This window comes from Nicotiana tabacum, chromosome 5 (genome assembly GCF_000715075.1).
Source record: "Nicotiana tabacum cultivar K326 chromosome 5, ASM71507v2, whole genome shotgun sequence".
NCBI classification, from domain to species: domain Eukaryota; kingdom Viridiplantae; phylum Streptophyta; class Magnoliopsida; order Solanales; family Solanaceae; genus Nicotiana; species Nicotiana tabacum.
Genome location: NC_134084.1, coordinates 66,930,393 through 66,953,586, shown reverse-complemented (window position 1 = coordinate 66,953,586; position 23,194 = coordinate 66,930,393). Strand labels below are relative to the sequence as shown.

Below are 23,194 nucleotides of genomic sequence, written 5' to 3'. Positions count from 1 at the left end.
CTCATTTCTACCACTCTCTCCCAAACTTGCATGATATGACTCAATAATTTGATACCCCTATAGTTGTTACAGTTCTGGATATCACCTTTGTTCTTATACAACGGGACCATTGTACTCCACCTCCACTCTTCAGACATCCTATTAGTCTTGAATATAACATTAAACAATCCAATAAGCTATTCCAAGTCTGCTCTACCCACACACCTCCAAAGTTCAACCGGAATTTCATCTGCCCCAGTAGCTCTGCCCCTTCTCATCTTACGCATTGCCTCCATTACCTATCAAAAAGATCATATAACTAGTAGAACGTTAAGGGATTACAAAATCTAATTTTTTGCTATTTTTGTGTTGCGTTATCATTTCTAATTAGAAAAGAATGAATTTGATTTCCTACGAACAATTACAAATTTACCTATATGTATTACATTAGAAACTTTTGTACTATTTAGGTTTTAAATTAAAAGTTGATATACAATTTATATTATATACAAATTAGTATTATGATTATCCATTTATGTTAAGAATCAGTTATTTCCCCATCCCTTCTCTCTCTCTCTCTCTCTCTCTCTCTCTCTCTCTCTCTTCTGTCTCTCTCTCATTCTCTGTACAACAACAACAACAAACCTAATGTAAATAAATGAGGTCTGGAGAGGATAGTGTGTACGCAGACCTTACCCCTATTTCCGATAGACCCTCGGCTCAGGAAACAATAGAGATGATATAAAGTAGCTAAGTAGTAAACAAAGGTAACAACAATGCATTATGGTGACGGGTGACACAACAACACCAACCACAACAACAACAAACACATGTAATAATAAAGAACCATGACTAAGATAATACAAAAATAGTCTTAGTACTACTGGTAAGCCTAGGAGGAACATACTACTAACTGTCAACCTGCAACCTTAATCCTCGACCTCCACACCTTCCTATTATGGGTCATATCCTTGGTAAGCTGAAGCAATGACATGTCCTGACTGCCTAATAACCTCTCTCCAATACTTCTTAGGCCTTCCCCTTCCCCTCCACTGACCCGCCATGGATAACCCCTCACACCTCCTGACTAGTGCATCTATATCTCTCCTCTTCATATGCCCGAACCATCTCAACCTAGATTCCTGCAACTTGTCCTCCATAGATGCCACTCCCACCTTACCCCTAACATCTTCTTTCCTAATTTCAGCTGCTTTTATCTTCTGGACATGGAACTTCTTGACAGGCCAATACTTAGCCCCATACAACATAGTTGATCTAACCACCACTTTGTAGGACTTTTCCTTAAGTTCGGGTGGTACATTCTTATCACACAAAACCCCTAAGGCGAGCTTCCATCTCATTCACCCTGCTCCAATAAGTAACATTCTCATTAATCTCCTCATTACCTTGAATAATGGCCCCAAGATACTTAAAACTATCTCTTTTGGGGATGACTTGAGTACTAATCTTCACTTCTACTCCTTCTTCATGCAACCCATCACTAAACTTGCACTTTAAGTACTCAATTTTTGACCTAGTCAACTTGAAACCTTTAGACTCCAGTTTCTGTATCCAAACTCCCAACCTAGCGTTAACACCGCCTCGCGTCTCGTCAATCACTATATCATAAGCATATAACATACACCATGGTAAGGCCCTTGTATGTGTCGGGTCAGCACATCTAATGCTAAGGCAAACAAAAACGAACTAAGAGTTGATCCTTGGTGCACCCCATCTCCACTGGGAAATGATCTGAGTCTCCTTTCGCAGTCCTTATTTGAGTCTTCACTCCCTCGCACATGTCCTTAATCACCCTAATGTACGCTATCGGGACACCGCTAGCCTCCATACATCTCCATAGGACCTCTATCGGGACTTTATCGTAGGCCTTCTCTAAGTCAATGGATATCATATGCAAGTCTTTCTTCCTCTCCCTATGCTTCTCCACCAATCTCCTCACAAGGTGAATGACTTCTGTAGTAGACCGTCCTGACATAAATTCTAACTGGTTCTCGGAAATAGCAACACTACGTCGCATCCTCCTCTCCACCACCCTCTCCCAAACTTTCATAGTATGACTCAGCAGCTTGATACCCCTATAGTTATTACATTCCTGTATATCACCTTTGTTTTTATACAATGGGACCATCAAACTCCACCGCCAATCTCCATGCATCTTCTTCGTCTTGAAAATGACATTAAACAAACAAGTAAGCCATTTCAAGCCAGCCCGACCCACTTCCTTCCAAAATTCCACTGGGATCTCGTCAGGCCCAGTTGCCTTACCCCTGCTCATCTTTTGCATTGCCCCTTCAACCTCATCGCTCCTAATACGCCTATAATACCTAAAATCCCTCTGACTCCCTGAGTTTTCCAACTCACCTAATACGATGTCCTTGCCCCCTCCCTCGTTTAAGAGTCTATAGAAGTACTCATGCCATTTACTCCTAATACATACCTCTTCCACCAAAACCTTACAATCTCCATCTTTGATGTATCGCACTTGGTCTAGGTCCCGAGCCTTCCTCTCCCTACTCTTGTCTAAATTGTACAACTTCCTATCGCCTCCTTTACCCCCAAGATCCTCATACAATCGCTCAAAAGCTGCAATCTTAGCCACTGTGACTGCCAATTTTACTATTCCTTACCTTCTTATTACATTCCTTACACGTCCTCTTTTCCTCCTCATCTGTACTCCTCACTGGCTTTATATATGCCACTTTCTTAGCTTTCACTTTTCTTTGGACCTCCTCATTCCACCACCAGTCCCCTTTATGACCTCGTGAATAACCCTTCATTATCCCTAACACCTGTCTAACAGCTTCCCTAATGCAGTTCGTTGTCGTGGTCTACATACATCTCGCGTCCCCACTACTCTTTCAGGCCCCCATGGCTAATAGCTTCTCATCCAACCCCTAAGCATTTGCTTTAGCGACTAGCCATCCATCACTCTTTTCTCTGTTCTTTCCCCAATTTTTCTTCCTTCATTTTCTCTGCTTTTTATCCTTTCTTTTTTTTCCCCCAAGGAATTCATCAATGAATTTTAATAGTTTTAACTTAGCAATTTTCTTTCATGCTGCACAATTGGTGTTCGAATTAAAATTATCAATCAATAAATTTTGAATATGTTTGGCTCTCCATCATTGAGAATCATTAAAAAAAACTTCAAAGTTTTGAATTCGAATTTAGGTTTTCAAAAAATATTATTTGTTTGGATTGGGTGTTGTTGTAAACGATTGGGAATATCAATTTTGAGGCTGTTTGGTGAAGATTAGAGTTGATTTTTGTTGGATTTCAGATAAAAATTCGAAGAAATTGTATACATACAAATTGTATTATAGTTGTATATAAATTATATTTAAGTTGTATTCTTTTGTAGTTTCATATTTTTTTATTTGAATGTTGTATGAAAACTAAATATTAGCTGTATACTCTATGAGTCCTTGTATGAAATTTGTATTTAAGTTATAAATACTATCTTTTTACATATAAGTTGTTGATATGTATCAAAATTATATTAAGAGAGGAGTTTTAATTGGAATTTCAGAGAGAAAGAAGAACACACCACATACAAAATATATATAAATCATATACAAAGTACGTACAAAAGACATATTGTATAAAAAATTATATATAAGTTGTGTGATGTTGTAGTTATAGTTAACTGGTAAGAATGATGTATGAAAATTGTAAATAAGTTGTATATTGTATAATTAGTTGTATGAAATTTATTTTTAGTTTGTATGTTATTGTAGATGTATCAAAATTTGCAGTAAAATTTAGTTTTAATTTGTATGCTGTTGTACCATACATTATCTTTTCTTACTCGGTTTTATTAAAGAGAAAAAAAGTAGAGAATGAATTCCAAATCGACTCATATACGCTGATTCATGTTTGTATGAACTGAAAAATCAATGATTCAATTTTGCAGATTGCTTTGCGGCCCTGTAGCATCTAAACAATGACAATAAAAGGGCGGAAAATTAATGAACTCAAACTCTCAACATTCTTGGGTGGAAAGTTAATGAACTCAAACTCTCTAACATTCTTACACGTTGATTCTCACTTTAGTACTACTCCTAATAGAAAGTACAAGTACAATCCTTCGTGGTTTCTAAGATTTTTGTCAATTTTGTAGAGACCTTAGTGGAGACACACTAGTATGGGTGTTTATGGTTCGGTTTGAGTCGATTTTTTCCTAAAAAGAAACCAAATCAAGTAAGTCGGTTTTTTAAATATTGGAATCAAACCAAACCAATTAAGTCAGTCTTTTATCGATTCGTTTTTTCCGGTTATTTATCGATTTTTTCTTAAATATGAAACATATACTACCAAATGTATATTCCAGTGACTACATTTTCAACATAACACTATCAAATCACTTGCTCTTTGAAAAATCTATTATTTACCAAGATATAATGATGATAATTGAATCAAGTAGTGATGAATAATTTAAGTACCCAATTAAAAATCGATTATTTTTAACATGAAATAAATTCTTATACTTGACAAAAGAAAACTACCAATCAAACTATTATGTAAAGGCAAAGAATTAGATCACTAAATAGCAAAGAACTAGACTAAAAATATAAATGACTAATATGTACCATAAAATTTTAGAAACTATATATATATATATATATATATTGTGTGTGTGTAATAATAAATTTAAATAGCTACTTTTATAGTCAGTTTGGTTCGGGTTTTTTTGATTATTTTTTTTATCAAAACCAAAACCAAACCAAATTTGATCGGATTTTAAAATTCAAAACCAAAACCAAATCAAACATAAAAAATATCAATTTTTTTATTAATTTGATTCATTTTTCGATTTGGTTCGATTTTTCGGATTTTCATAAACATGCCTGTACACCCTCGTTGAGGGCAAAAAGCCAAAAGAAGATTACTGCTCGTTTTATCTCTACCTTCATTGGAGTGCTGCTTTATTCAGTCTTCGCACTCACTTCATTGACTCTTCCGTTGCAACCCAAATTCTTTCCTTTGCTTCCCCTTTGCGTGAATCGCGCTTTAATGAAGAAAAACACAACTAGAAGGAGACTTTTTAAAGGAATTATATATGAATTGTAAAGAAATCACGATTATAACGGGTAAATTAAAAATCTAAAATAATGTTGGCAAATAAGTTTGAAATATTATATAGGAACGAAAAAAATCTCATTTATAAATGGACCATAAAATTAATCTTTTCCCCCTAACTTATTTCTAACAGATACTATAATAAAAATTAAAGTAATTGAAAGATGCTTATTATCTCTTGTAATGCTTATTAATGTAACAGATATCTCTTTCTCTCTTGCATGTCTAAAAGTTCTAAATTGATAAAAATTATAGCGGGGAGGCTGTTAAAAAAAAAAGAGAAAAGATGGATCCAAATGATGATTTCGGGGGATTTGAACCCGACGTGAATCGACACGCAACCTTCTGATCTGGAGTTAGACGCGCTACCATTGCGCCACGGATCCTCAGATGTATGGGTGCTCTATATGTTTCACATTTGTTTTTAGCTTCTTTGTTTCAGTCATTTTTTTTTGTTTCCATAAAACTAACTCCCATTAAAACGAGAAATTTTGTGACATATGATGTGGATGAAACACCCCAATGAAATTTCTGGTGACTGATAATTTTGAATTTTACAAAATATAAAGAGACAGCACCCCAATGAAATTTCTGGAGTTTGACAGTTCATCACATTAAGAATTGTCTTTTATCTTTTCTTTTTTTGGGGTGGCAGCTTTTTGGGATCTTTGCTTCGAGTCTTCGACACTATTTTATTGTCTATTTGTTCTTTGTTTGCAAGTCTCAGACATCCGCTGTACTTTTTTCAAATTACGAATGCCATATTTTTTACATGAACAGTCACATCACTTCATTCTTATGGCCAATGACACTATTTCATACTACTATTTAACTCTATACTTCTTAAACCTATAAGCAAAAATCAACCACTTTTATATTCTCTAATTTTCTTTATAAAGAGGAAGAGTATAAGAAAAAGAATCAAGTGTATTGGTATAAGTGATAACTTAGCATGTATATCTAGAAAGAGTGGCACGGTTAAACTTAAAACACTAAGGGGTTGTTTGGTTGGGAAACAAAATTAATTATCTCGAGATTAGTTATTTCGGGATTAGTTATCACAACTTCTCATGATAAAAGAATACTACAATCTTAGCCCCTGTTTGGCCATACATTTTGGCAAGTTTTTTTCAAATTTTTTTTGAAAACATTGTTTGTCCATAGATTAGTGATCTGTTTTTGAAAAATTTCTGAAAATATTTTTTAAGTTTCCAAAATCTAGTTTATGGTAGATTTTAGGTGAAAATCAAGTTCCTACTCACAAAACTTCAAATTTTTTTCAAATATAATGCATGTCCAAACATAATTTCAACTTCCAAAAATTATTTTTTCAAGTTTCAACTCAATCTATGTCTAAACGCTAGCTTAGTACTAATCTCAAAATTAGTTATACCACTATTTTATCCAAATCAAACGTGGAATAAACTCATCTTAAATTTTATCCCAAAATTAATTATCCCTCATCCCTCGTATCAAAGCAGCCCTAACACGTTAGAAGTATATATTTTCGCCAGAAATTTGGTACTTTAACATATAAAATACATTGTGCTTGTCAAGTACGTATAACTGACCGTTGAAGCACAACTATATAACAAACTTGGTATTTTATCAGAAAAGCATCTAGGATAGATTGTCTCAAACCATTTTGTTTTGGGCATTTGCATCTATACCCGTTTTTGTGCCACATTTTAACCTGTGCCCGTTTTGCAAAAAAAAAATTATAAGTGTACCCGCTTTTTCGCATAACTTCAGCATACGGGGTTGAAGTAGCAAAGACAATCACGCAAAACTTCAGCATTCTAGTAGTCGGGCCTAAAGTTTAGCTCTAGAGCTGAAGTTTTTGTGTTGTAAATGGGAAACTTCAGCTCTAGAGCTGAAGTCTTTTTACCACCTATTAATATTACATACTAGAGCTGAAATTTCCAGTTACAATACAAAAAAACTTCAGCTCTAGAGCTGAAGTTTCCAGTTACAACACAAACACTTCATCTTTAGAGCTGAAGTTTTTGGTGTAGTAAATGGGAGACTTCAGTTATTCGAGGTGCTAGGATCGTCAAATATCATGCTTCGGAGAATCATATGGACGTCATTTAAGCAACATGTATTACATACAGTAAATCCTTGGATATTAGCTACCTTTGAGATCGAGGATTTAAGAACTGCAGAAACAGACTAAAAGATGACAGTTGGTTGGCATGACATTAACAGAGGGTTGGGAACACATAATCATAAGAGATGACTGTTGCAACGAGGAGTGCGTGCAAATCTCTTCTAGAATAGATTAGAGTTTTCTTGTGGCTTTATAATTCCATCCATGCTACTGAGTAGTTATGGCCTATGGGCCAGTGAAAACCTTGTACTCTTTACGTTCATTATATTGGGGGGTGAGGTTGTGATGGTGATGGAGAAGGAGGAGGAGAAAGGGAGCAGAAGTTATTTAAGAAGTGGGTACAAGTTAAAAGTTTAAAAAAAAAGGGTATAGGTTAAATAGGGGCGACCAAATAGGGCGCCCCATGCAATTTTTACTTTTGTTTTCATTACACTTTAGCATTTTAGATTTTGTTTTCTCTCTCTCTATATATAAGGTGTTCGAGCCTACTTGCGCTACCTTGACTATTCTTTCGGATATCTGCTATGTCCTATCGACACAAACAAAAGTGGCAAACGAGCGGTTTGGGTCGGATATGATTCGGGTCGAAACGGGTAATGAAAAAACGGATAAATTATCCGACGCGACCCATATTTAATACGAATAAAAAATGGGTCAACCGGCAAATAATATGGATAACCATATTATCCATGACTTCTTGCATATGATCACTTTTGGGAGAATTCTTAATCTCCCCAACTTGAGGAACCCCCACTTTGAGGCTTTACAAATATAAAAATTAGACCCATTGGTTATCCATTTAGACCATTTTCTAAATGGATACTATAGTTCTTATCCATATTTGACCCATTTTTAACAAGTTCATTATCCAACTCATTTTTTAGTGGATAATATGGGTGGTTAACGATTTTCTTTTAACCATTTTGCCACCGCAGGCACAAATACTAGATGACTCTAGTCTCAAGGCTTAGGCCAATGGGAGATGTAATGAAAATGAATTCCAGATAACAGCTGAAAGAAAAAGATTATACCATCCGGAGACACTAATATGAACAAGGTTTCATGTTCATTGACTTGTACATTTAAATTGTTCAGTACTATATCACTATATCAGGTTACCATTGCACCATTTACACTTCCAGAACAGCATTATCAACAAACTCTGGTGGCATCGACATCATGTTACTTACAAAGTTGGCAAATGCAGTCACCCCAACGAGCCGTGGATGGACAAGGTATCCCCTATTATCGTCAATTGATACCTCGGTAGACTGCACCAGGGCAAAGCTCATCCAACATATCTACATGCCGATACCCATTGTACTCTCTTAAACATGTCCAGCCTCTGTGGGACAAGAAGTCACGAAAATCATTCGTAGTGTAGAATGTTTTATCCTCGGTGTGCACTGGCAAGTGATCTGCCTCCTCATACATGCAAACTTTTATTGTCAGACCTGTAAACAAGAAAAAAATCAGGCTCTCTTTTTTCTTTTGGTGGAGAGGGTCAGAAAAAGGGGACACCTCATTGTGAAAAAGGCAGCCCGGTGCACTAAGCTCCCGCTATGCGCAAAGCCCAGAGAAGGGCCGTACCACAAGGGTACGCAGTCTTACCCCGCATTTTTGCAAGAAGCTATTTTCACGGCTAGAACCGGTGACCTCCCGGTCACATGACAACAACTTTACTAGTTATGTAAGACCCTCCCCGCCACCTCATTGTGAAGCAATATCTAAATGGACTTGAGATATGTAAGCTGCTTAATCTACATTATGTAAGCGCTAACAGGGCAAATGAAGTAACTTTTACATAAATTTAGTGAGTTAAGACGGTATTATGCTGAATACCCAGGCCAACAGTTATATCTATCATACTTCTAAGCTTAAATATTTTGAGGAGACAATGCCCCTCTTTATCCCCTTTATCTTTTCACGTCCAGTTCAACCTGCTTTTCAGGAGGTTATAACAGACTTAGATCAGGTAGCCCGTACCAAAGACAGAGCAGTTGATGAGGACAAGCCATCCACGCCTTGAGTATGTATATATTATGTGTATGCATATTAAAGCATATATTCACTCATACACATAATAAATCAAAGAAACAGTTCACTATTGTTCTATGAAGTTATTTGGTAGCCAAGTCATTCATTACACTAATAGGTCCCACCGTCAATTGCTAAACCGACAAGGAGTGGAAATGAGGCACTGGCATAGGTATGGGTCCCTTGCCGGCTTGTCCTCTTGCCATCCCTATCAACAGCATTTGTCTTATCTCTAGTCAACTTCTGAAAATGCCAGGTACAATATAATACAGGGCAATACTAGTAATAAATTTGTAGTAGCATGGTATTACCTTCATCAACATGCAAGGTGTAGCTCCCTAGTGGCATATCCCTGTCAAGTGCTCGAACAATATTCTGTTCATCTTCTAACCAAAATGCACGCTCTGTCCTTAACCTAAAAGCAGATTTAATGGCTTGCTTGATGGCATCTGCAGTGCCATCGATACCTATTCTTTTTGTGTAATCACCCCACTTGACAGAAATGACCCTACCTTCCGCTGAGTTACTTTGCTCACCTGGAAAAGAATAGAATAATCGGAAAAGAGCTTGGGAATACAAAATCAACTTCCGAAAGTGTAGGATTATCATGAAAAAGTCACAATTGGAACTCTATGTTTCAAAAATATCAATTGAACAGTCATGGTAACGCTTAACTAAAGCAAGCGGAAATGGTAGATGGCTGGTATAAAAGTATTCAACATCAGGTTATGAGGTGGATGCTATTACAGCAGTACTCCGTCTGCTGCAAACCTGTACAATTGAAGAGAATGCAGGAATTGGGCAGAATGCACCCACCAAAAAAGAACAATTGGAGCATGGGATAATTGCACCTCTAAAATGGCATTTCAGTACCTAGTTTATTTGAAATTCTAAATTCAATCATTTACTTGGGAGTTGGAATGTTTTCTTCATTTTTTGAAGCGGAAAAAGGATGTTTCCTTGAAGACCTACCATTTCCAGGCGTCTCTCTCCAATTCCATGGTGATCCACTTGCAGTGACCGCATCTGCAGCTGTTATAGCAAGAGGATGCCCATCATGATCCAGCTGGCGTTCTAAATTAAGAGTTGGCCTCCCATTCTCTGTACATCAAGAATTTAAAAAGTTGATTCTGCTGCAGAGCTGCCCATAGTAATTCGCAAATGAGTAAATGAGCACGAAAACAACAGGGCTTTGTTTATTATATATATTGTATTTATTATCTATACTTAATATACAAAACATATACCTTTGCCGGCTATAATTTTTTTGGTCGGCTCAAAAATGTAATTATCCCAAAAAAATAAATGATAATAGACAGCACACATCATGCAAAGAAATGAAATAGAAATATCCAGTAGATTCAGAGAATAAATAATAAAACACCTCTTGTGATCACTGACAATCCTAATTCATACCGGGAAGTTCAAGACCAGAGGTAACCAAACTGGAGATCGACAGTTAAGAATTGGAGCTTATGATTCTGATAGATACACCATATTCATCACCCTCTTCTGATGATGCCATAAGTAAAACCTTTTCTAGGTAGAGGATAGTTTTCTTTTGAAGACTCAACTTTTATCCACGTAAACGGAATTATTTCAGCTTCCGCACCTGGCTCCAGATCCAAAAGGGAAGAATCTTTTTATCATCTTAGAAAAGGAATCAAGCAGGGGGCTAAGTTTCATTGATTCATTTATGGGGTACCTATCGGTAGGGATACATGCAGTTTTTTTTACCAATTTAAGCATGTTATGAAGAATCTACATAAAGTACCATACCAAAATAACACTCATTAGAAATGCATATATCAAGACAAAGGAAGGATAGATATAACATAGGTAAGGGATAATAAGTTTCATGTTAACTCACTAAATAATACACTAACCTAAAACTAATGGATAAAATCTTAGAAAAAGAAGCTAGTCCACTAAAAAGCAGTGATGAATAACGTCAAAGTGATTGATTCAGGATTGGTAGGATGAAAGATTTTCATGATTCCTTCTTTTTTGTTTTGGGACAAAGAAAAGATTTTCATGATTCTGGAAAACAGATATAAGAGAGAATTCCTCATATATTGAAAAGCTCCACGCAATCAACTTCCAAAATCATAGGTTCTGCTAAAAGTTATAAAATCATGTGATCAAAACTTGAATAGAATTTATCCAGTAATGAGCACGCGATAAACAACATATAGAAGTAACTTCTCCATCATGACTTGTGGCATCTAAGATGATAATGCATATCAAAAGACAAATTAGTGGCAGCACATGTGCAACCTTTGATGCATTGCCCGATTTTCCACTTCCAAAACCGTGGATAACAAATTACCAATCCATAACATTGTTGATGAGGGTGACTAAAAACATTATTGATTGCAAAGAAATACGACGACTTTGATAATGGAGGACAATGAGGAAGTATTTGAGCACCCAAGGGTGTGGCTTAGCGGTCAATGAATTTGGTGAAAACCATGAAAGAAACGGGTTAAAATCCAAGCATAGACATAAAATACTAGGTGATTTCTTCTTATGCCTTGATGCAAAGAGTTACCCGATTCCTACACTGGCGGGAGGCAGCGGGCAAGCTGGCCAGGGCACTACTGTTATTAAAAAAAAGAGGATTTTTTATGCTCATATATATATATATATATATACATATATGGAGTTCACAAGTTGCAGAAAATCAAATGATGCTCCAAGGTGCTGCATGAAGTCACTTCCTATAACCACTGTTAGGGTGGCAAAAGGGCAGGCCGAATAGGATATGAGCGGATCAAATACGGGTAATTCAAAAGACGGATAAATTATTCGACCCAACCCGTATTTGAGACGGATAAAAAACGGGTTATCCGACGGATAATATGGATATCCATATTATCCATGGATTCTTGAATATGATCACTTGTGAGAGAATTCATAGCCTCCCAAACTTGAGGAACCCCTAATTTGAGGATTTACAAATGTAAAAGTTAAACACATTTATTATCCATTGGTTAACCATTTTCTAAGTGGATAATATGGTTCTTATCCATATTCGACCCGTTTTTAAAAAGTTCATTATCCAACCCATTTTTTAATGGATAATATGAGTGGATAACTGTTCTCTTTTAACCATTTTGCCACCTCTAGCCACTGTGCATTAGCTCCTGAGTTCCAACCCAGCAATCAAACAAGCAAAATTGGAACTATCGAGTGAAAACAAGAAACAATGGTGAATAGAATATCTTCCCAGATATAGGGAATCCATATCTTTATAATGCACTACCGACAAAAGTAGTTAGGAGGGGAAAAAAGGATTCTTATAGACAGCACAAAACCAAAACCAACAATTTTTGCATTAAATGTAAAAACATGAGAAAGCTCCAAAACTTAATGTCTTGTACATATCTAGATTCTAGAACTACAACTATATGGCTTTTTTTTACAAGGTAAGATTATCTGGAATTATACGGCTTCAGATCATATTTGTATCTATTCACGAACTACTGCATTAACTCTCATAAGATAAAGCCAATTCAACCAATATGACCACCCGTTCTGACCAATGAAAGACACAATACAATAGTGTAACGTATAAAGCACCTGGTGCATTTGATCACTAGCACTTTATAGCCAGGTGTGCATGGAGCATGGGCATCGTGTACCTTACCATCAGCAACAGTGGATCTCTCATATAGTAAATTAAATGCATGATATATAGTATGAAGCTAAACTCCCACTTTTTGATATGTACACTTCCCCTGTTCAAGAAATTACCTAACTTGGACATGGATTTTTTGCCTTACCTCTTTGACCATACAGATATGGAAAATATGGTGATATTGACAGTTCTCAAAAAATCCTTTACATCCAGTGCTATCCTCCAGAACCATTGATTTAATATAACTCAATTCATAGATGTTATCTCCCTAATATCCATTTCAGAATAACAATTATTGCATAAGGGCTCATTAGATGCTCTAGTCGGGATCAAGATAACATAGTTTTCGTGATATTTATCATTTATAATTTTTTTAATAACAGTGGTATCCGTGCCAGCTTGCGCGCACATAGACAATTCCACCACGTACCTGGCACCTCCCATCAACATAGGTACCGGGTAACTATGTCACCAAGGCCTAGATGGATAAGAAAAAATTACCTAGTGTTTTTTGCCTCCGCTAAGATTTGAACCTGAGACCTCATAGTTCTCCTCCCACTTCATTGACCACTATGGCACATCCTTGGCTGCATATCATTTATACTTTCTATAAGGAGAAATTAGAGTGATTCCAATTTTATCCTACTTTTCCTAAAATAAACGATTCCACGAGAAAAGTAGGATCAGATTTCTCTATTTTATCCTAAATATGCACCAAGGTGAACTGAGGTAAGGGTTAATATAATCAAACAAAATGTTGATTATGCTTTAGACATCTCAGGCCTAGTCCAATCGGAACAGATAAAAACTTAAAAGAAGAAATGGAGTCAATTTGATCAAAGCAAAATCCACATCAGGAGATTGCCCAAGCATTATTTTAATTTGCGTTCAATAAATTTATTTAGATTATAGCATAAAAAGAGGATATACGATGGCCATAATTAAACACGAACCCTCTAGTAAATGGTACTAGTAATTTTTCGCTAAATTCGGCGATCCATTTATTAACTTACTATTAGGGCTTTTTATTTATATAGTAACTACAATGTAGGGTGTGCTTGGTATGAAGGGAAATATTTTTCTAGAAAATGAATGGTTTTTATCACTTATTTTCCCTTGTTTGGTTGGTGAGCGAAAAACTTTTTCCAGAAAATATTTTTTAGTGTTTGGTTAGAGTATATAAAATACTTTTAGAAAAATAATTTTTTATGCTACTCTCCGTACCTCCCTTCCCCCAAATCCCCATGTTTCCTATGGGGTGGGAATGGTGGGGCAAGAGGGTAGGGGTAGGGGTGGGTGGGGATGTGGGGTAGGTTGGTGGGATTGAAAATAGGGTGTGAAAGGTTGAAAAAGAGTTTTGAAAAATATTTTCCTTTCTCTTGATAGGGAAAATATATTTTCCTCCAATTGGACGAAAATGTTTTCCAAAGCATTTAAGCCAACCAAACATGGAAAAATCGGAAGACATTTTCTGGAACATCAAAAGTAATGTCCTTCAACACCTTTATTTAAATTCTCCCCAAGGATATTGTTTTAATTATCATAATAATGTAGCATGTCTATAACAAAACTTGCTCCTAGCTAATAACATTTTAAGTTAGTTAGCAAGAAATAGCAGAGTTAGGGGGAATCAGAGCCCCATAACTGCTGGTTTTGAATTTAAAAACTACTTCTTGTAAGTCATAACAAGATTGCATACCCCATATACATCTACTTTTTAATTCTTCTTGAATTTAAATTACCTCTTTTGATGTATAACTCACAGCTCCTATTCTCACATCGTGGCTCCAGCACTATATAACAAAGTCCATTTTCATTCACACTCCATTTTTTAACAAACCAGAGCATTTAATGTATTAGGTGATGTTTACGTATACCCCTTCGTGCATATCTCAATTACTCCAGCTATGATATCAAATTCAAAACATTGCCAACTTATAGAATCGATCTACAGAAGCAGGGGAGTAAGACGAACACTCATCCAAAAGTTCTGGAATCTTGTATCAGAAATCGACAAAGACCAATGACGGATGGACATATAAAGGGCAGCCCGGTGCACTAAGCTCCCGCTATGCGCGGGGTCCAGGGAAGGTCAGACCACAAGGGTCTATCATGTGTGTGTATATATATGCCAGACCACAAGGGTCTATCGTGTGTGTGTGCGCTATATATATATATATCGGGAAGCCAGAGGTCATAAGTCAGCAAAATTGTCAAGTCAATCGTAAAGACTAGGAACATGCTAAAACCATCTTAATTAACATACCTTCGACAGGTCCAAATGTTATACTGGTATCGTCAAGACCTGCATTGACAATATCTAGAAGTCAACAGACCACGAAAAGAAATAGAGACAAATCAGTTTAAGAATGTATCAGGGTTATTTACACCCCAAAAGGAAAAATGCACTAAAAGAACAAGAAGCCATCAGTAGGAAAGGTAGATCCTAATGATATAAGTAGAGCTAGTCAAAGGTACCATGTTCAGAGGATTCAAGAAACTAATTCATTTTCTTCTAACAAGGAGAAAAGCATAGTTCCATATCAATAACGGCAAGGATTAAAGGTTCAACATAGCCTCACCTAGCCGCCACTAGTTTAGCCAAAACAAAATTTTACACAAAACATATCAAACATTTTCTGCCAAAATTTTGCTACAGGCTAAAGCAACATTTTTTTTATACCAAATACAACTGCACTAGCTCAATTAAATTGAACATTCAGAAACTTAGCATAAAAAATAACAGCCAATGTAACTCGTCTGAACAATCAAAGTAACACGAAAACCTTGGAAGTCAGTCACCCCGTCATATATCACTGAAACAAAACAAGACCAGCATAATATCCAGATTGAAGACATTTCTTTCATATATAGTAGTTCCCCACCTTCTAAAGCATAGAGATCACCATTTAAAGGACAGAATTATAAAGCAATCAAACTCAATCAAATATCAGCACATAAAATGGTTTCAAGAATTCAAACTTCTATCTTGTAAAACTCCACAAAGCTTTGATAGATAAAAAAAACAACTAAGCCTCAATAAAACATAAGGCGCTGGCTATATGACTCCTCAATTATCCATTCTGCTAAATTTGGACCATTTCATTCCAACACTAGATAAAAACATTTGAAAATAAAGAACTAATAGGGCATACCCTTCTGAGAAAACTGCATAAAGGTATCAACTTTAAGCGTAGGGTTCTTATAATTTTTGTTTCTGGCCTTGAGAATCTCCTCAATCTCCTTATGATAAGACATCTTCGCAGACCCATTTGGTTCTTGATTGTGTTTAGCCTTTTTGAACTCCTTTAACAAGTTCCTCCATTTATCAGTACACATGGTAGGGGACCTATCAAACCCCTTTTCCCTCATCTTCAAGGAGATCTGGTCCCACAAGTGCTTGTTCGATTTTGAAGTGTTGAACAGTGAGTCGAGTTCTCTGCGGAGGCTAATGAGCGCTCGTGTCTCTTCTTGAACCCATGTTTCTGCTCGCTTCTTGGGTGCTAATTTTAAGTTGTTGTTGTTGTTGTCCTCGCCACCGCTGCTGGTCGTGTCGCCACCACTGATTCCGGGAAGGAGAATTTGCTGGGGTTGTTGAAGATGGGCATTGGGGGTGGCCACTTCTATGATCATGTGGTTACTGTGTTGATCCATAGATTCTTGCTCCTCGTACAAGTTGATAGATGTTGGAGGTTTATCAGACATGTAAGATAGAAATAGGTAATACTTGCTTGGACTTTGGGCTTTGCAGTGACTGACGCTAAAAGAAAGAGGCAAAAGTCTCAAATAAAGAGGAAGGGATTTTCTCTTCTTTTCCTATTATTTTTAGGAAAAATTAGGCGACATAGTACTATTCATAGCTATACTTTTAAAAAATTACAATTTATAACTATATTTGTATTTTATAGAAAATTTACCTATGGTACTAAACAAGAAATCTTTTGAACTGAAAATTATAGCATCCGCGTAGGTTTTGAGTTCGACTCTCAACAAAAGTATTATATTTTTCTCTATTTCTATATTTTGTTGGTTACAATCGATACAGGTGTAAATTGAGAGTATTTATTCATGTAATTAGTAGTAGGTCAAATACATAAGTGAACTCTTAAATTTGGCCCTTTTTTTTGTTTAGACACTTGAACTAAACTTTGTTCCTAGTGAACACCTTAACTCAAGTCTAAGCGTATCTATCAGACCCACGTTGCTGACATGTCAAGGTGTGTGTGCTACACTTCGAATGAGCGTGTGATGCCCTCTTTTTCTTATCAATCTTTTTTTCTCTTTCTTCCTCACCCTCTCTCTCCCTACCATCCTCTACTTTCCTTCATTAATCTATCATGTTCTTCAACTAAAACAATCCACTATATTTTTCAAGACTTGATTTTGTCAAGAGCACAAACAAGGAATGAATATTTTTTTGCAACAGCTTAAAAAGCTTGTTATCAAAAAATTTAGAACAAATAACATCAAAATTTAGCTAAGCAGTATCAAGGCCACTAGTAATGAGCCATATATCACAAGCATAAGAGTACAATATTCATCAATAACTTCTCTAAACCTTCATCTAATCCCAAATCTCACGAGTAAGTATTGTCAATTTGCCACCACAAATAGTCAATTAAGGCACAAATGGTAAATTCATGTGTAAGCAAACTTTTAAAACAAATTGTGTAAGAAATATCTCTTTAATTCCCATATATGTTTAATACCCACGTGTTAAATGCCCTCCAAATGGTAAATCCAAACTTTAGTTCTGTCATGTGAATTCGAAACTGTTGCATAAGTAGCGAAATTTGTAGGAAACATGAATATGGTGGAACATTTAATCCACTTCATGGGGTCCAACTGAAAAAAGTAGAAAAATAGGGAATGGGGAGAAAAGAAGAAGAACAGGAGGTGGAAAAGTGAGGGACGTGGGTGGTGGCAAGAAGAACGGGTGGGGCTCGGTGGAAATTAAAAATAAATTGTAAAAGAAAAAGGTTTTCTTTAAATTCCACATGTCACAAAATAATTCGTCTAGTTTTCCATGTAAAGGCGTATGATAACACGCGCATACTCTTTACAGAAGACTGAAAAAAGTGTGTCTAATTGACATATATTTTAGATAGTACAAGTGTTCAATAGGAACAAAGGCTAGTTCAAGTGTCTAAGTAAAAAAAAGGGCCAAGTTTAAGGGTCCACTTATGTATTTGGCCTTAGTAGTAGCTATCACAGGGGTACTTCTTAATTAGGTATTAGCGTTAGTCAATTAGATATTTTCTTTTCCTACCACACGTGTGTATATAAACGAAACATAGCAAATGAATACAAGCTAGTCTTCATTTTCTCATTTTTATTTGTCCAGAAGCTTCTTCTCTTTCACAGCTCAATCTCTCATTTGCCTCTCAAGCTCAATGTGCCATATAAATGGCAGTCTACGCTCATGGTTAATCTCTGAAATTAATATGGTATCAGAGCCAAGTTTTCAATTTTGAATCTAGTTCTCATTCACTCATCGTTCTTCGTTACCCTTTTTTGTTCAATTCAAAATTGCAAATCAAAAGTTTGTGAAATTGCGATATGTTCGAAGTACGTCGAAATTGTTGCTTCGTTTCTTCTCAAATTCATCAATTGATTGCTTATTTCTATATTTTCTTCTCAGCTCATGGCTGGAGATAAGGATGATTCGTGTTCGACTAACCCTAGTTTGGATTCAACCAATCCGTTGTATATGCGGGTATCGAAGAGTGCCGAAGCAAAGTTGGTACCAGTGCATTCGATGGAACTAGTTACAGATCTTGGAGGAGAGGAGTCCTTAGAGCCCTCTCAGTGAAGAACAAAGTCGGCTTCATAACTGGAAAGTGTAAGAAACCAGACTCCAATCACGCAGCTTTCGAATAGTGGGAGAGGTGCGACGACGTGGTGACATCGTAAATCCTGAATTCACTTTCGAAGGATTTACCTGGCAGCTTGCAATATGTCAATAATGCTAAGGAGCTATGATAGAAATTAGAAGATAGGTACGACCAAACGAATGGAGCAAAACTCTATCAACTTCAGAGGAAAATCAATGAATTGAGTCAGGGAGCCCTAGATATTATAGGATATTATACAAAAATGAAAAGATTTTGGGAGGAACTAAACACCTTGAACACACATGCGCAATATAGTTACTAGTGTACTTGTGGTGACAAGGCCAATATGCATAAGGTTGAGCATGATCAGACACTAATCCAGTTTCTAATGGGATTAAATGAGGTATATACAGTTGTGAGGAGAAGTATCTTGATGATGAACCCATTACCTACCATAGCACAAGCTTTTTCCATCTTGATTCAAGAAGAAAAATAGAGAGAGGTTAGGCCGAATAGTCACTTGGTCATGGAATCTGCTTCACTGAACGTCAATGGACCTGTGAACAACACATTCAATACCAATTATGCTCAACAAAGAAACATTGCGGGGAATAATTCATACAGGACTAGTCTTCCACTTAATAGATCTCGGTTGTTCTGCAATTATTACAAGAATACTGGACACACCTGTTAAGCAGAAAAGTAACACACTTTAGGTTATCAAAGCCTTTGTGTGCATGATAGGAAATCAGTTTAATTCTTCCGTTAAGTCCATGCGATCTGACAATGGGATGGAGTTTGTTAACAATGAATGCTCGTTATTTTTTCAACCAAAAGTCATTGTGCACCAAAAGACTTATCTGTATACACCACAACAGAAAACATAAATACTTACTTGAGACTACAAGAGCTTTATTATACCAATCCAAATTACTTATTAAGTATTAGAAAAAGTGCATTCTTACAGCCACCTACTAGATAAATAGACTGGCTTCCATAGTCCTTAACAACAATGTCCTTTTGAGGTCCTGTACAAAAGAAAACCAAAATTTTCACATCTCAAAAACTTTGGATGCTTGTGTTATCCTATTATTCTCAAAGCTCACAAAGATAAGTTTGAACGAAGAACTGGACCTCATATCTTTGTGGGATATCCTTTTGGCGAAAAAGGGTTACAAGGTACTAGATTTGGCCACCAAGAGGATACATAGTTCTAGGGATGTCCAGTTTCATGAACATATTTTTCCTTTTAGTCGGCTTAATTAGTATCCTTTCATTATGTGTTGCGAACACTTTCATTTTGAGCCTCTCATCTTCTCTAGAGAAGCAAAACTCGAATTGATAGAACAGATGGTCCAACTACATAACTTTTTTTTTCATTACTTCCATGGTCGTGCCTTACTTTCTTAAACAAGACATCTGTCCATTCAATCGGAATTTCTATTTCTAGGGGTATACTCCATTTAGTGATATCCCCTGTTGATACCCAATTTTTTTTATATATATTTTTAATACATATATATACTTTCAAATAGCATATGTACATATATAAGCATGTATAAGCATTTTTATAATTTTTTTAATAATTTTTAAAGACTTCAAATTGATTTATTTCCTCTCTTTTTACTCATAAAATTTCCAATAATTATCTTTCAAACTATTTTTTTGTGGTAATTTAGCCATATAAATTTCATATTTATGCCAAAATACTACTTAAATATTTTTAGTGCATTTTATATAATTGTATTTACATTTTTTAGTTAATTTGCATATATTTGCAATACTAGCCCTATTAAAGCATAATTACGTTTTAATACATAAAATAGCCTTTTATATTTTTAAAATTTTAAACAATTATTTTAAATCATTTTAGTACACAAAATTATTTTTTCAGAAATTATTTATTATTTCTTATAAATTATTAGTGTTAAAATGGCTATTTAAAATATGGCCTAATCATATTTCAATTTTAGCCCCAATTCAACCCAATCCAATCCCAATACCCAGCCCAATTTCTGATTAAAATACCCGGCCCACACCCCAAATACCCGATCCGGCCCCCACACCTTTTAATCCCAGCCGTTGATCACAAAGATCAACAACTACCATTTCCCACTTCCTAAATTAAACCAAAGACCCCCAAAACCCTATCATTTTCATTTACACCGCTGCCTTGAAATCCCCTCTGCTCTCAAACACTCTCAACCTAAACCCTAATCTCCAAACGTCGACCCCCTATCTATGGCCATCTCCGGTGACCTCTCACCATCTCTCAGGCCTCCAATGGTTTCTCTCATGTCATTCTTGACATCTCTAAGGCCCTCAAGGGACTAAGGCCATGTCAACTTATATCTAGGGTTCATCTCTCACCTGTTCATGTCCATTCCAATGTGATTTCGAGTGAAATCGTCCTATACTAGCCACGATCTATGGTTTTCTAAACAGGTTTTTTCATCTTTGTATGGTTCTCTTCGAAACCCTAATTCGTTTCTAAAACTCCTAGATATGTAGAAATCTAAAACGATTTGAGTTTGTTCCTTGTGTGTTTTATAATAGCCTTGAGTTTCTTTATAAGAATCGTATGATTTCAAGTGATTTTTCATCTTTTTCTAAAATTAGGGTTTCCGGAATTTCTTTTAAAACTCTGTTTAATGATTTTTTATGTTTAAACTTCTGTTTCTCACATATTTTGACTGATTCTATGAGTCTACTACAACCTTAACTCGTTTGTGCTAAAGCCCTAATTTTTAGGGTTATTCGTTTGGTTTCTGAGTATTAGTATATCTAAATGGTTCTTGCTTTGAGTTCTTGTAACTTTCTTGCCTTAATATGCTTCTACTGAGTTTCTTAGTTTGAGCTTTCACTGATTCTATGTACTTATGTTCATCTTGACTATTCACATCAAGACTTGTATACTTCTCCTTGAATCAGTGTTGTTTAACTTTTGTTAAAGTTATGTATCGATTCTCGACTACTCATGCTTTACCTCATTTTATATGCTAAGCATGCTGATTCTTCCATGACTCCCTCTTTGACTGAACCCTTGATTATTCTGAATCCCTTAATCTCTGGTTTAATTGGAATACTTTCCTTTAAACGTTTGATTCTTACTTCTTTACTCAATTTGATTGAATTTACTTGCCTTAATTGTTTTCCCTGCCTTGTTTGTATTCCGCTGATTATTATTGATTTGTTTCCTTAATTAAACTACTGTGCATTTACCCTTAATTACCTATTTTATACCTAAGATTTACTTTATTCCTTTCCTTAAATACTGAGTATGTTTTACCGTTGGTTGAGTTGTCCCTTGATTAAAGGAAATCTTGCTGATTCACATATGGTTTCCCTGATTTAATGCTTACTTGATTTATTACCTTGTTTGTTAAGTTTTTGATTCCTATATAAACCTCCTCTTCTTTAAAAAGAAAAGAAGGACAATGAACTCTAGTTCATCTGCACTATTATACTCTCAAAAGCTCTTTACTCTCTTATGTTCCTTGCAACTCCTATTAGTTCAGCCGGCTGTAAGCCAAGGATGATTACTAGCATTATTTTTACTCTATATTCTACATACTCTCCTTAACTGGTATGTTCTGATTCAATTCACATTCCAAGCTATGTGTTTACTTTGTTCCTGCAGTTTACCAATCTTGATTTCCAGTTTATGAGCTATTTTACTTAGTATACAATCAACATGCGTAGATTATTGTATCACAAAGCATGTTTTAAGTTTATGGTTTTATACTGTTTAGCATGACCAAACCCTGCTTGTTCTAAAATTTTAAATGTTTTTCTAGTATAGTTTGTTCTAATGTAATTCTGTTTGTGTCTTAAACCTATGTGTTCTCAACTTAACTTTGCAACTACCATCAATGTATTTGATTGCCATCAGTAAGGTGTATATATGCTAGGTATTCCCCTACCTCTTCCCTTTATGTGAGATCTGTTCTGAAGCTGTATGTTCTCTAGCCTGCTTTCTGACTATTTTTTTAAATGTCTTCTTAAACTATTCCTACTCTTAACTTTGTTCTGACTTTCATAAAAGTTCTTTCTGCTACTAAGATCTTCTTTCTCTGTCTACCAAACCCTTTCAAAGTCATTATGCACTCCCACATTACTCCTAGAGTATTAGGTTCTGCCCTCTGGTATGTGTACTGCCTTGAGATTCTTGAGATCTCTCTGAACTCTCGCATGTCAGAGCTGGCCCTTCCACACTGCACTTAAATCAGTTGTTGTTGAGAAAGGGTCTAGGTGTGAGCACTGCCCGGGATCTTTGAGGTCCTTAAGGAATTTTGACACACTTAGACATGATATTGTCTATGGAACTTTGGTATTGAGGCTATCGGAGGCTTGGGAAGTCATTTAGGCCTGCTTCAGGCTCCCTATAGTTAACTTCTTCATTTTCTTCTTTATTTATTTATGTAATTTATTTCAGCTGGTCTGTAATAATTATTTGTAAACAACATTGGGGTGATTAGTGAAAATGGATGGGTAGTT

General features: G+C 35.9%; 3 protein-coding genes across 3 annotated transcripts; all 3 read right to left on the bottom strand.

Annotated features, from left to right (window-relative positions):
- Nucleotides 1-935: 935 nt before the first annotated feature.
- Nucleotides 936-1,247, bottom strand: LOC107760501 (uncharacterized). Its single transcript, XM_016578554.2, has one exon. The coding sequence runs from the start codon at nt 1,245-1,247 to the stop codon at nt 936-938; it is 312 nt and encodes a 103-aa protein (XP_016434040.2).
- A 58-nt stretch (nt 1,248-1,305) lies between these two features.
- On the bottom strand, nt 1,306-2,777 carry LOC107760502 (uncharacterized). The gene is made up of 3 exons (XM_075252875.1): nt 2,648-2,777; nt 2,089-2,604; nt 1,306-1,598 (listed from the first exon to the last, which is right to left on the bottom strand). Exons 1-3 carry the CDS (start codon nt 2,775-2,777, stop codon nt 1,306-1,308), a joined length of 939 nt encoding a protein of 312 aa, XP_075108976.1.
- A 5,392-nt stretch (nt 2,778-8,169) lies between these two features.
- LOC107760506 (trihelix transcription factor GT-4-like) lies at nt 8,170-16,648 on the bottom strand. The gene is made up of 5 exons (XM_016578561.2): nt 16,019-16,648; nt 15,130-15,168; nt 10,196-10,324; nt 9,535-9,759; nt 8,170-8,640 (listed from the first exon to the last, which is right to left on the bottom strand). Exons 1-5 carry the CDS (start codon nt 16,566-16,568, stop codon nt 8,438-8,440), a joined length of 1,146 nt encoding a protein of 381 aa, XP_016434047.1. The 5' UTR covers nt 16,569-16,648; the 3' UTR covers nt 8,170-8,437.
- Between the last annotated feature and the right edge of the window lie 6,546 nt (nt 16,649-23,194).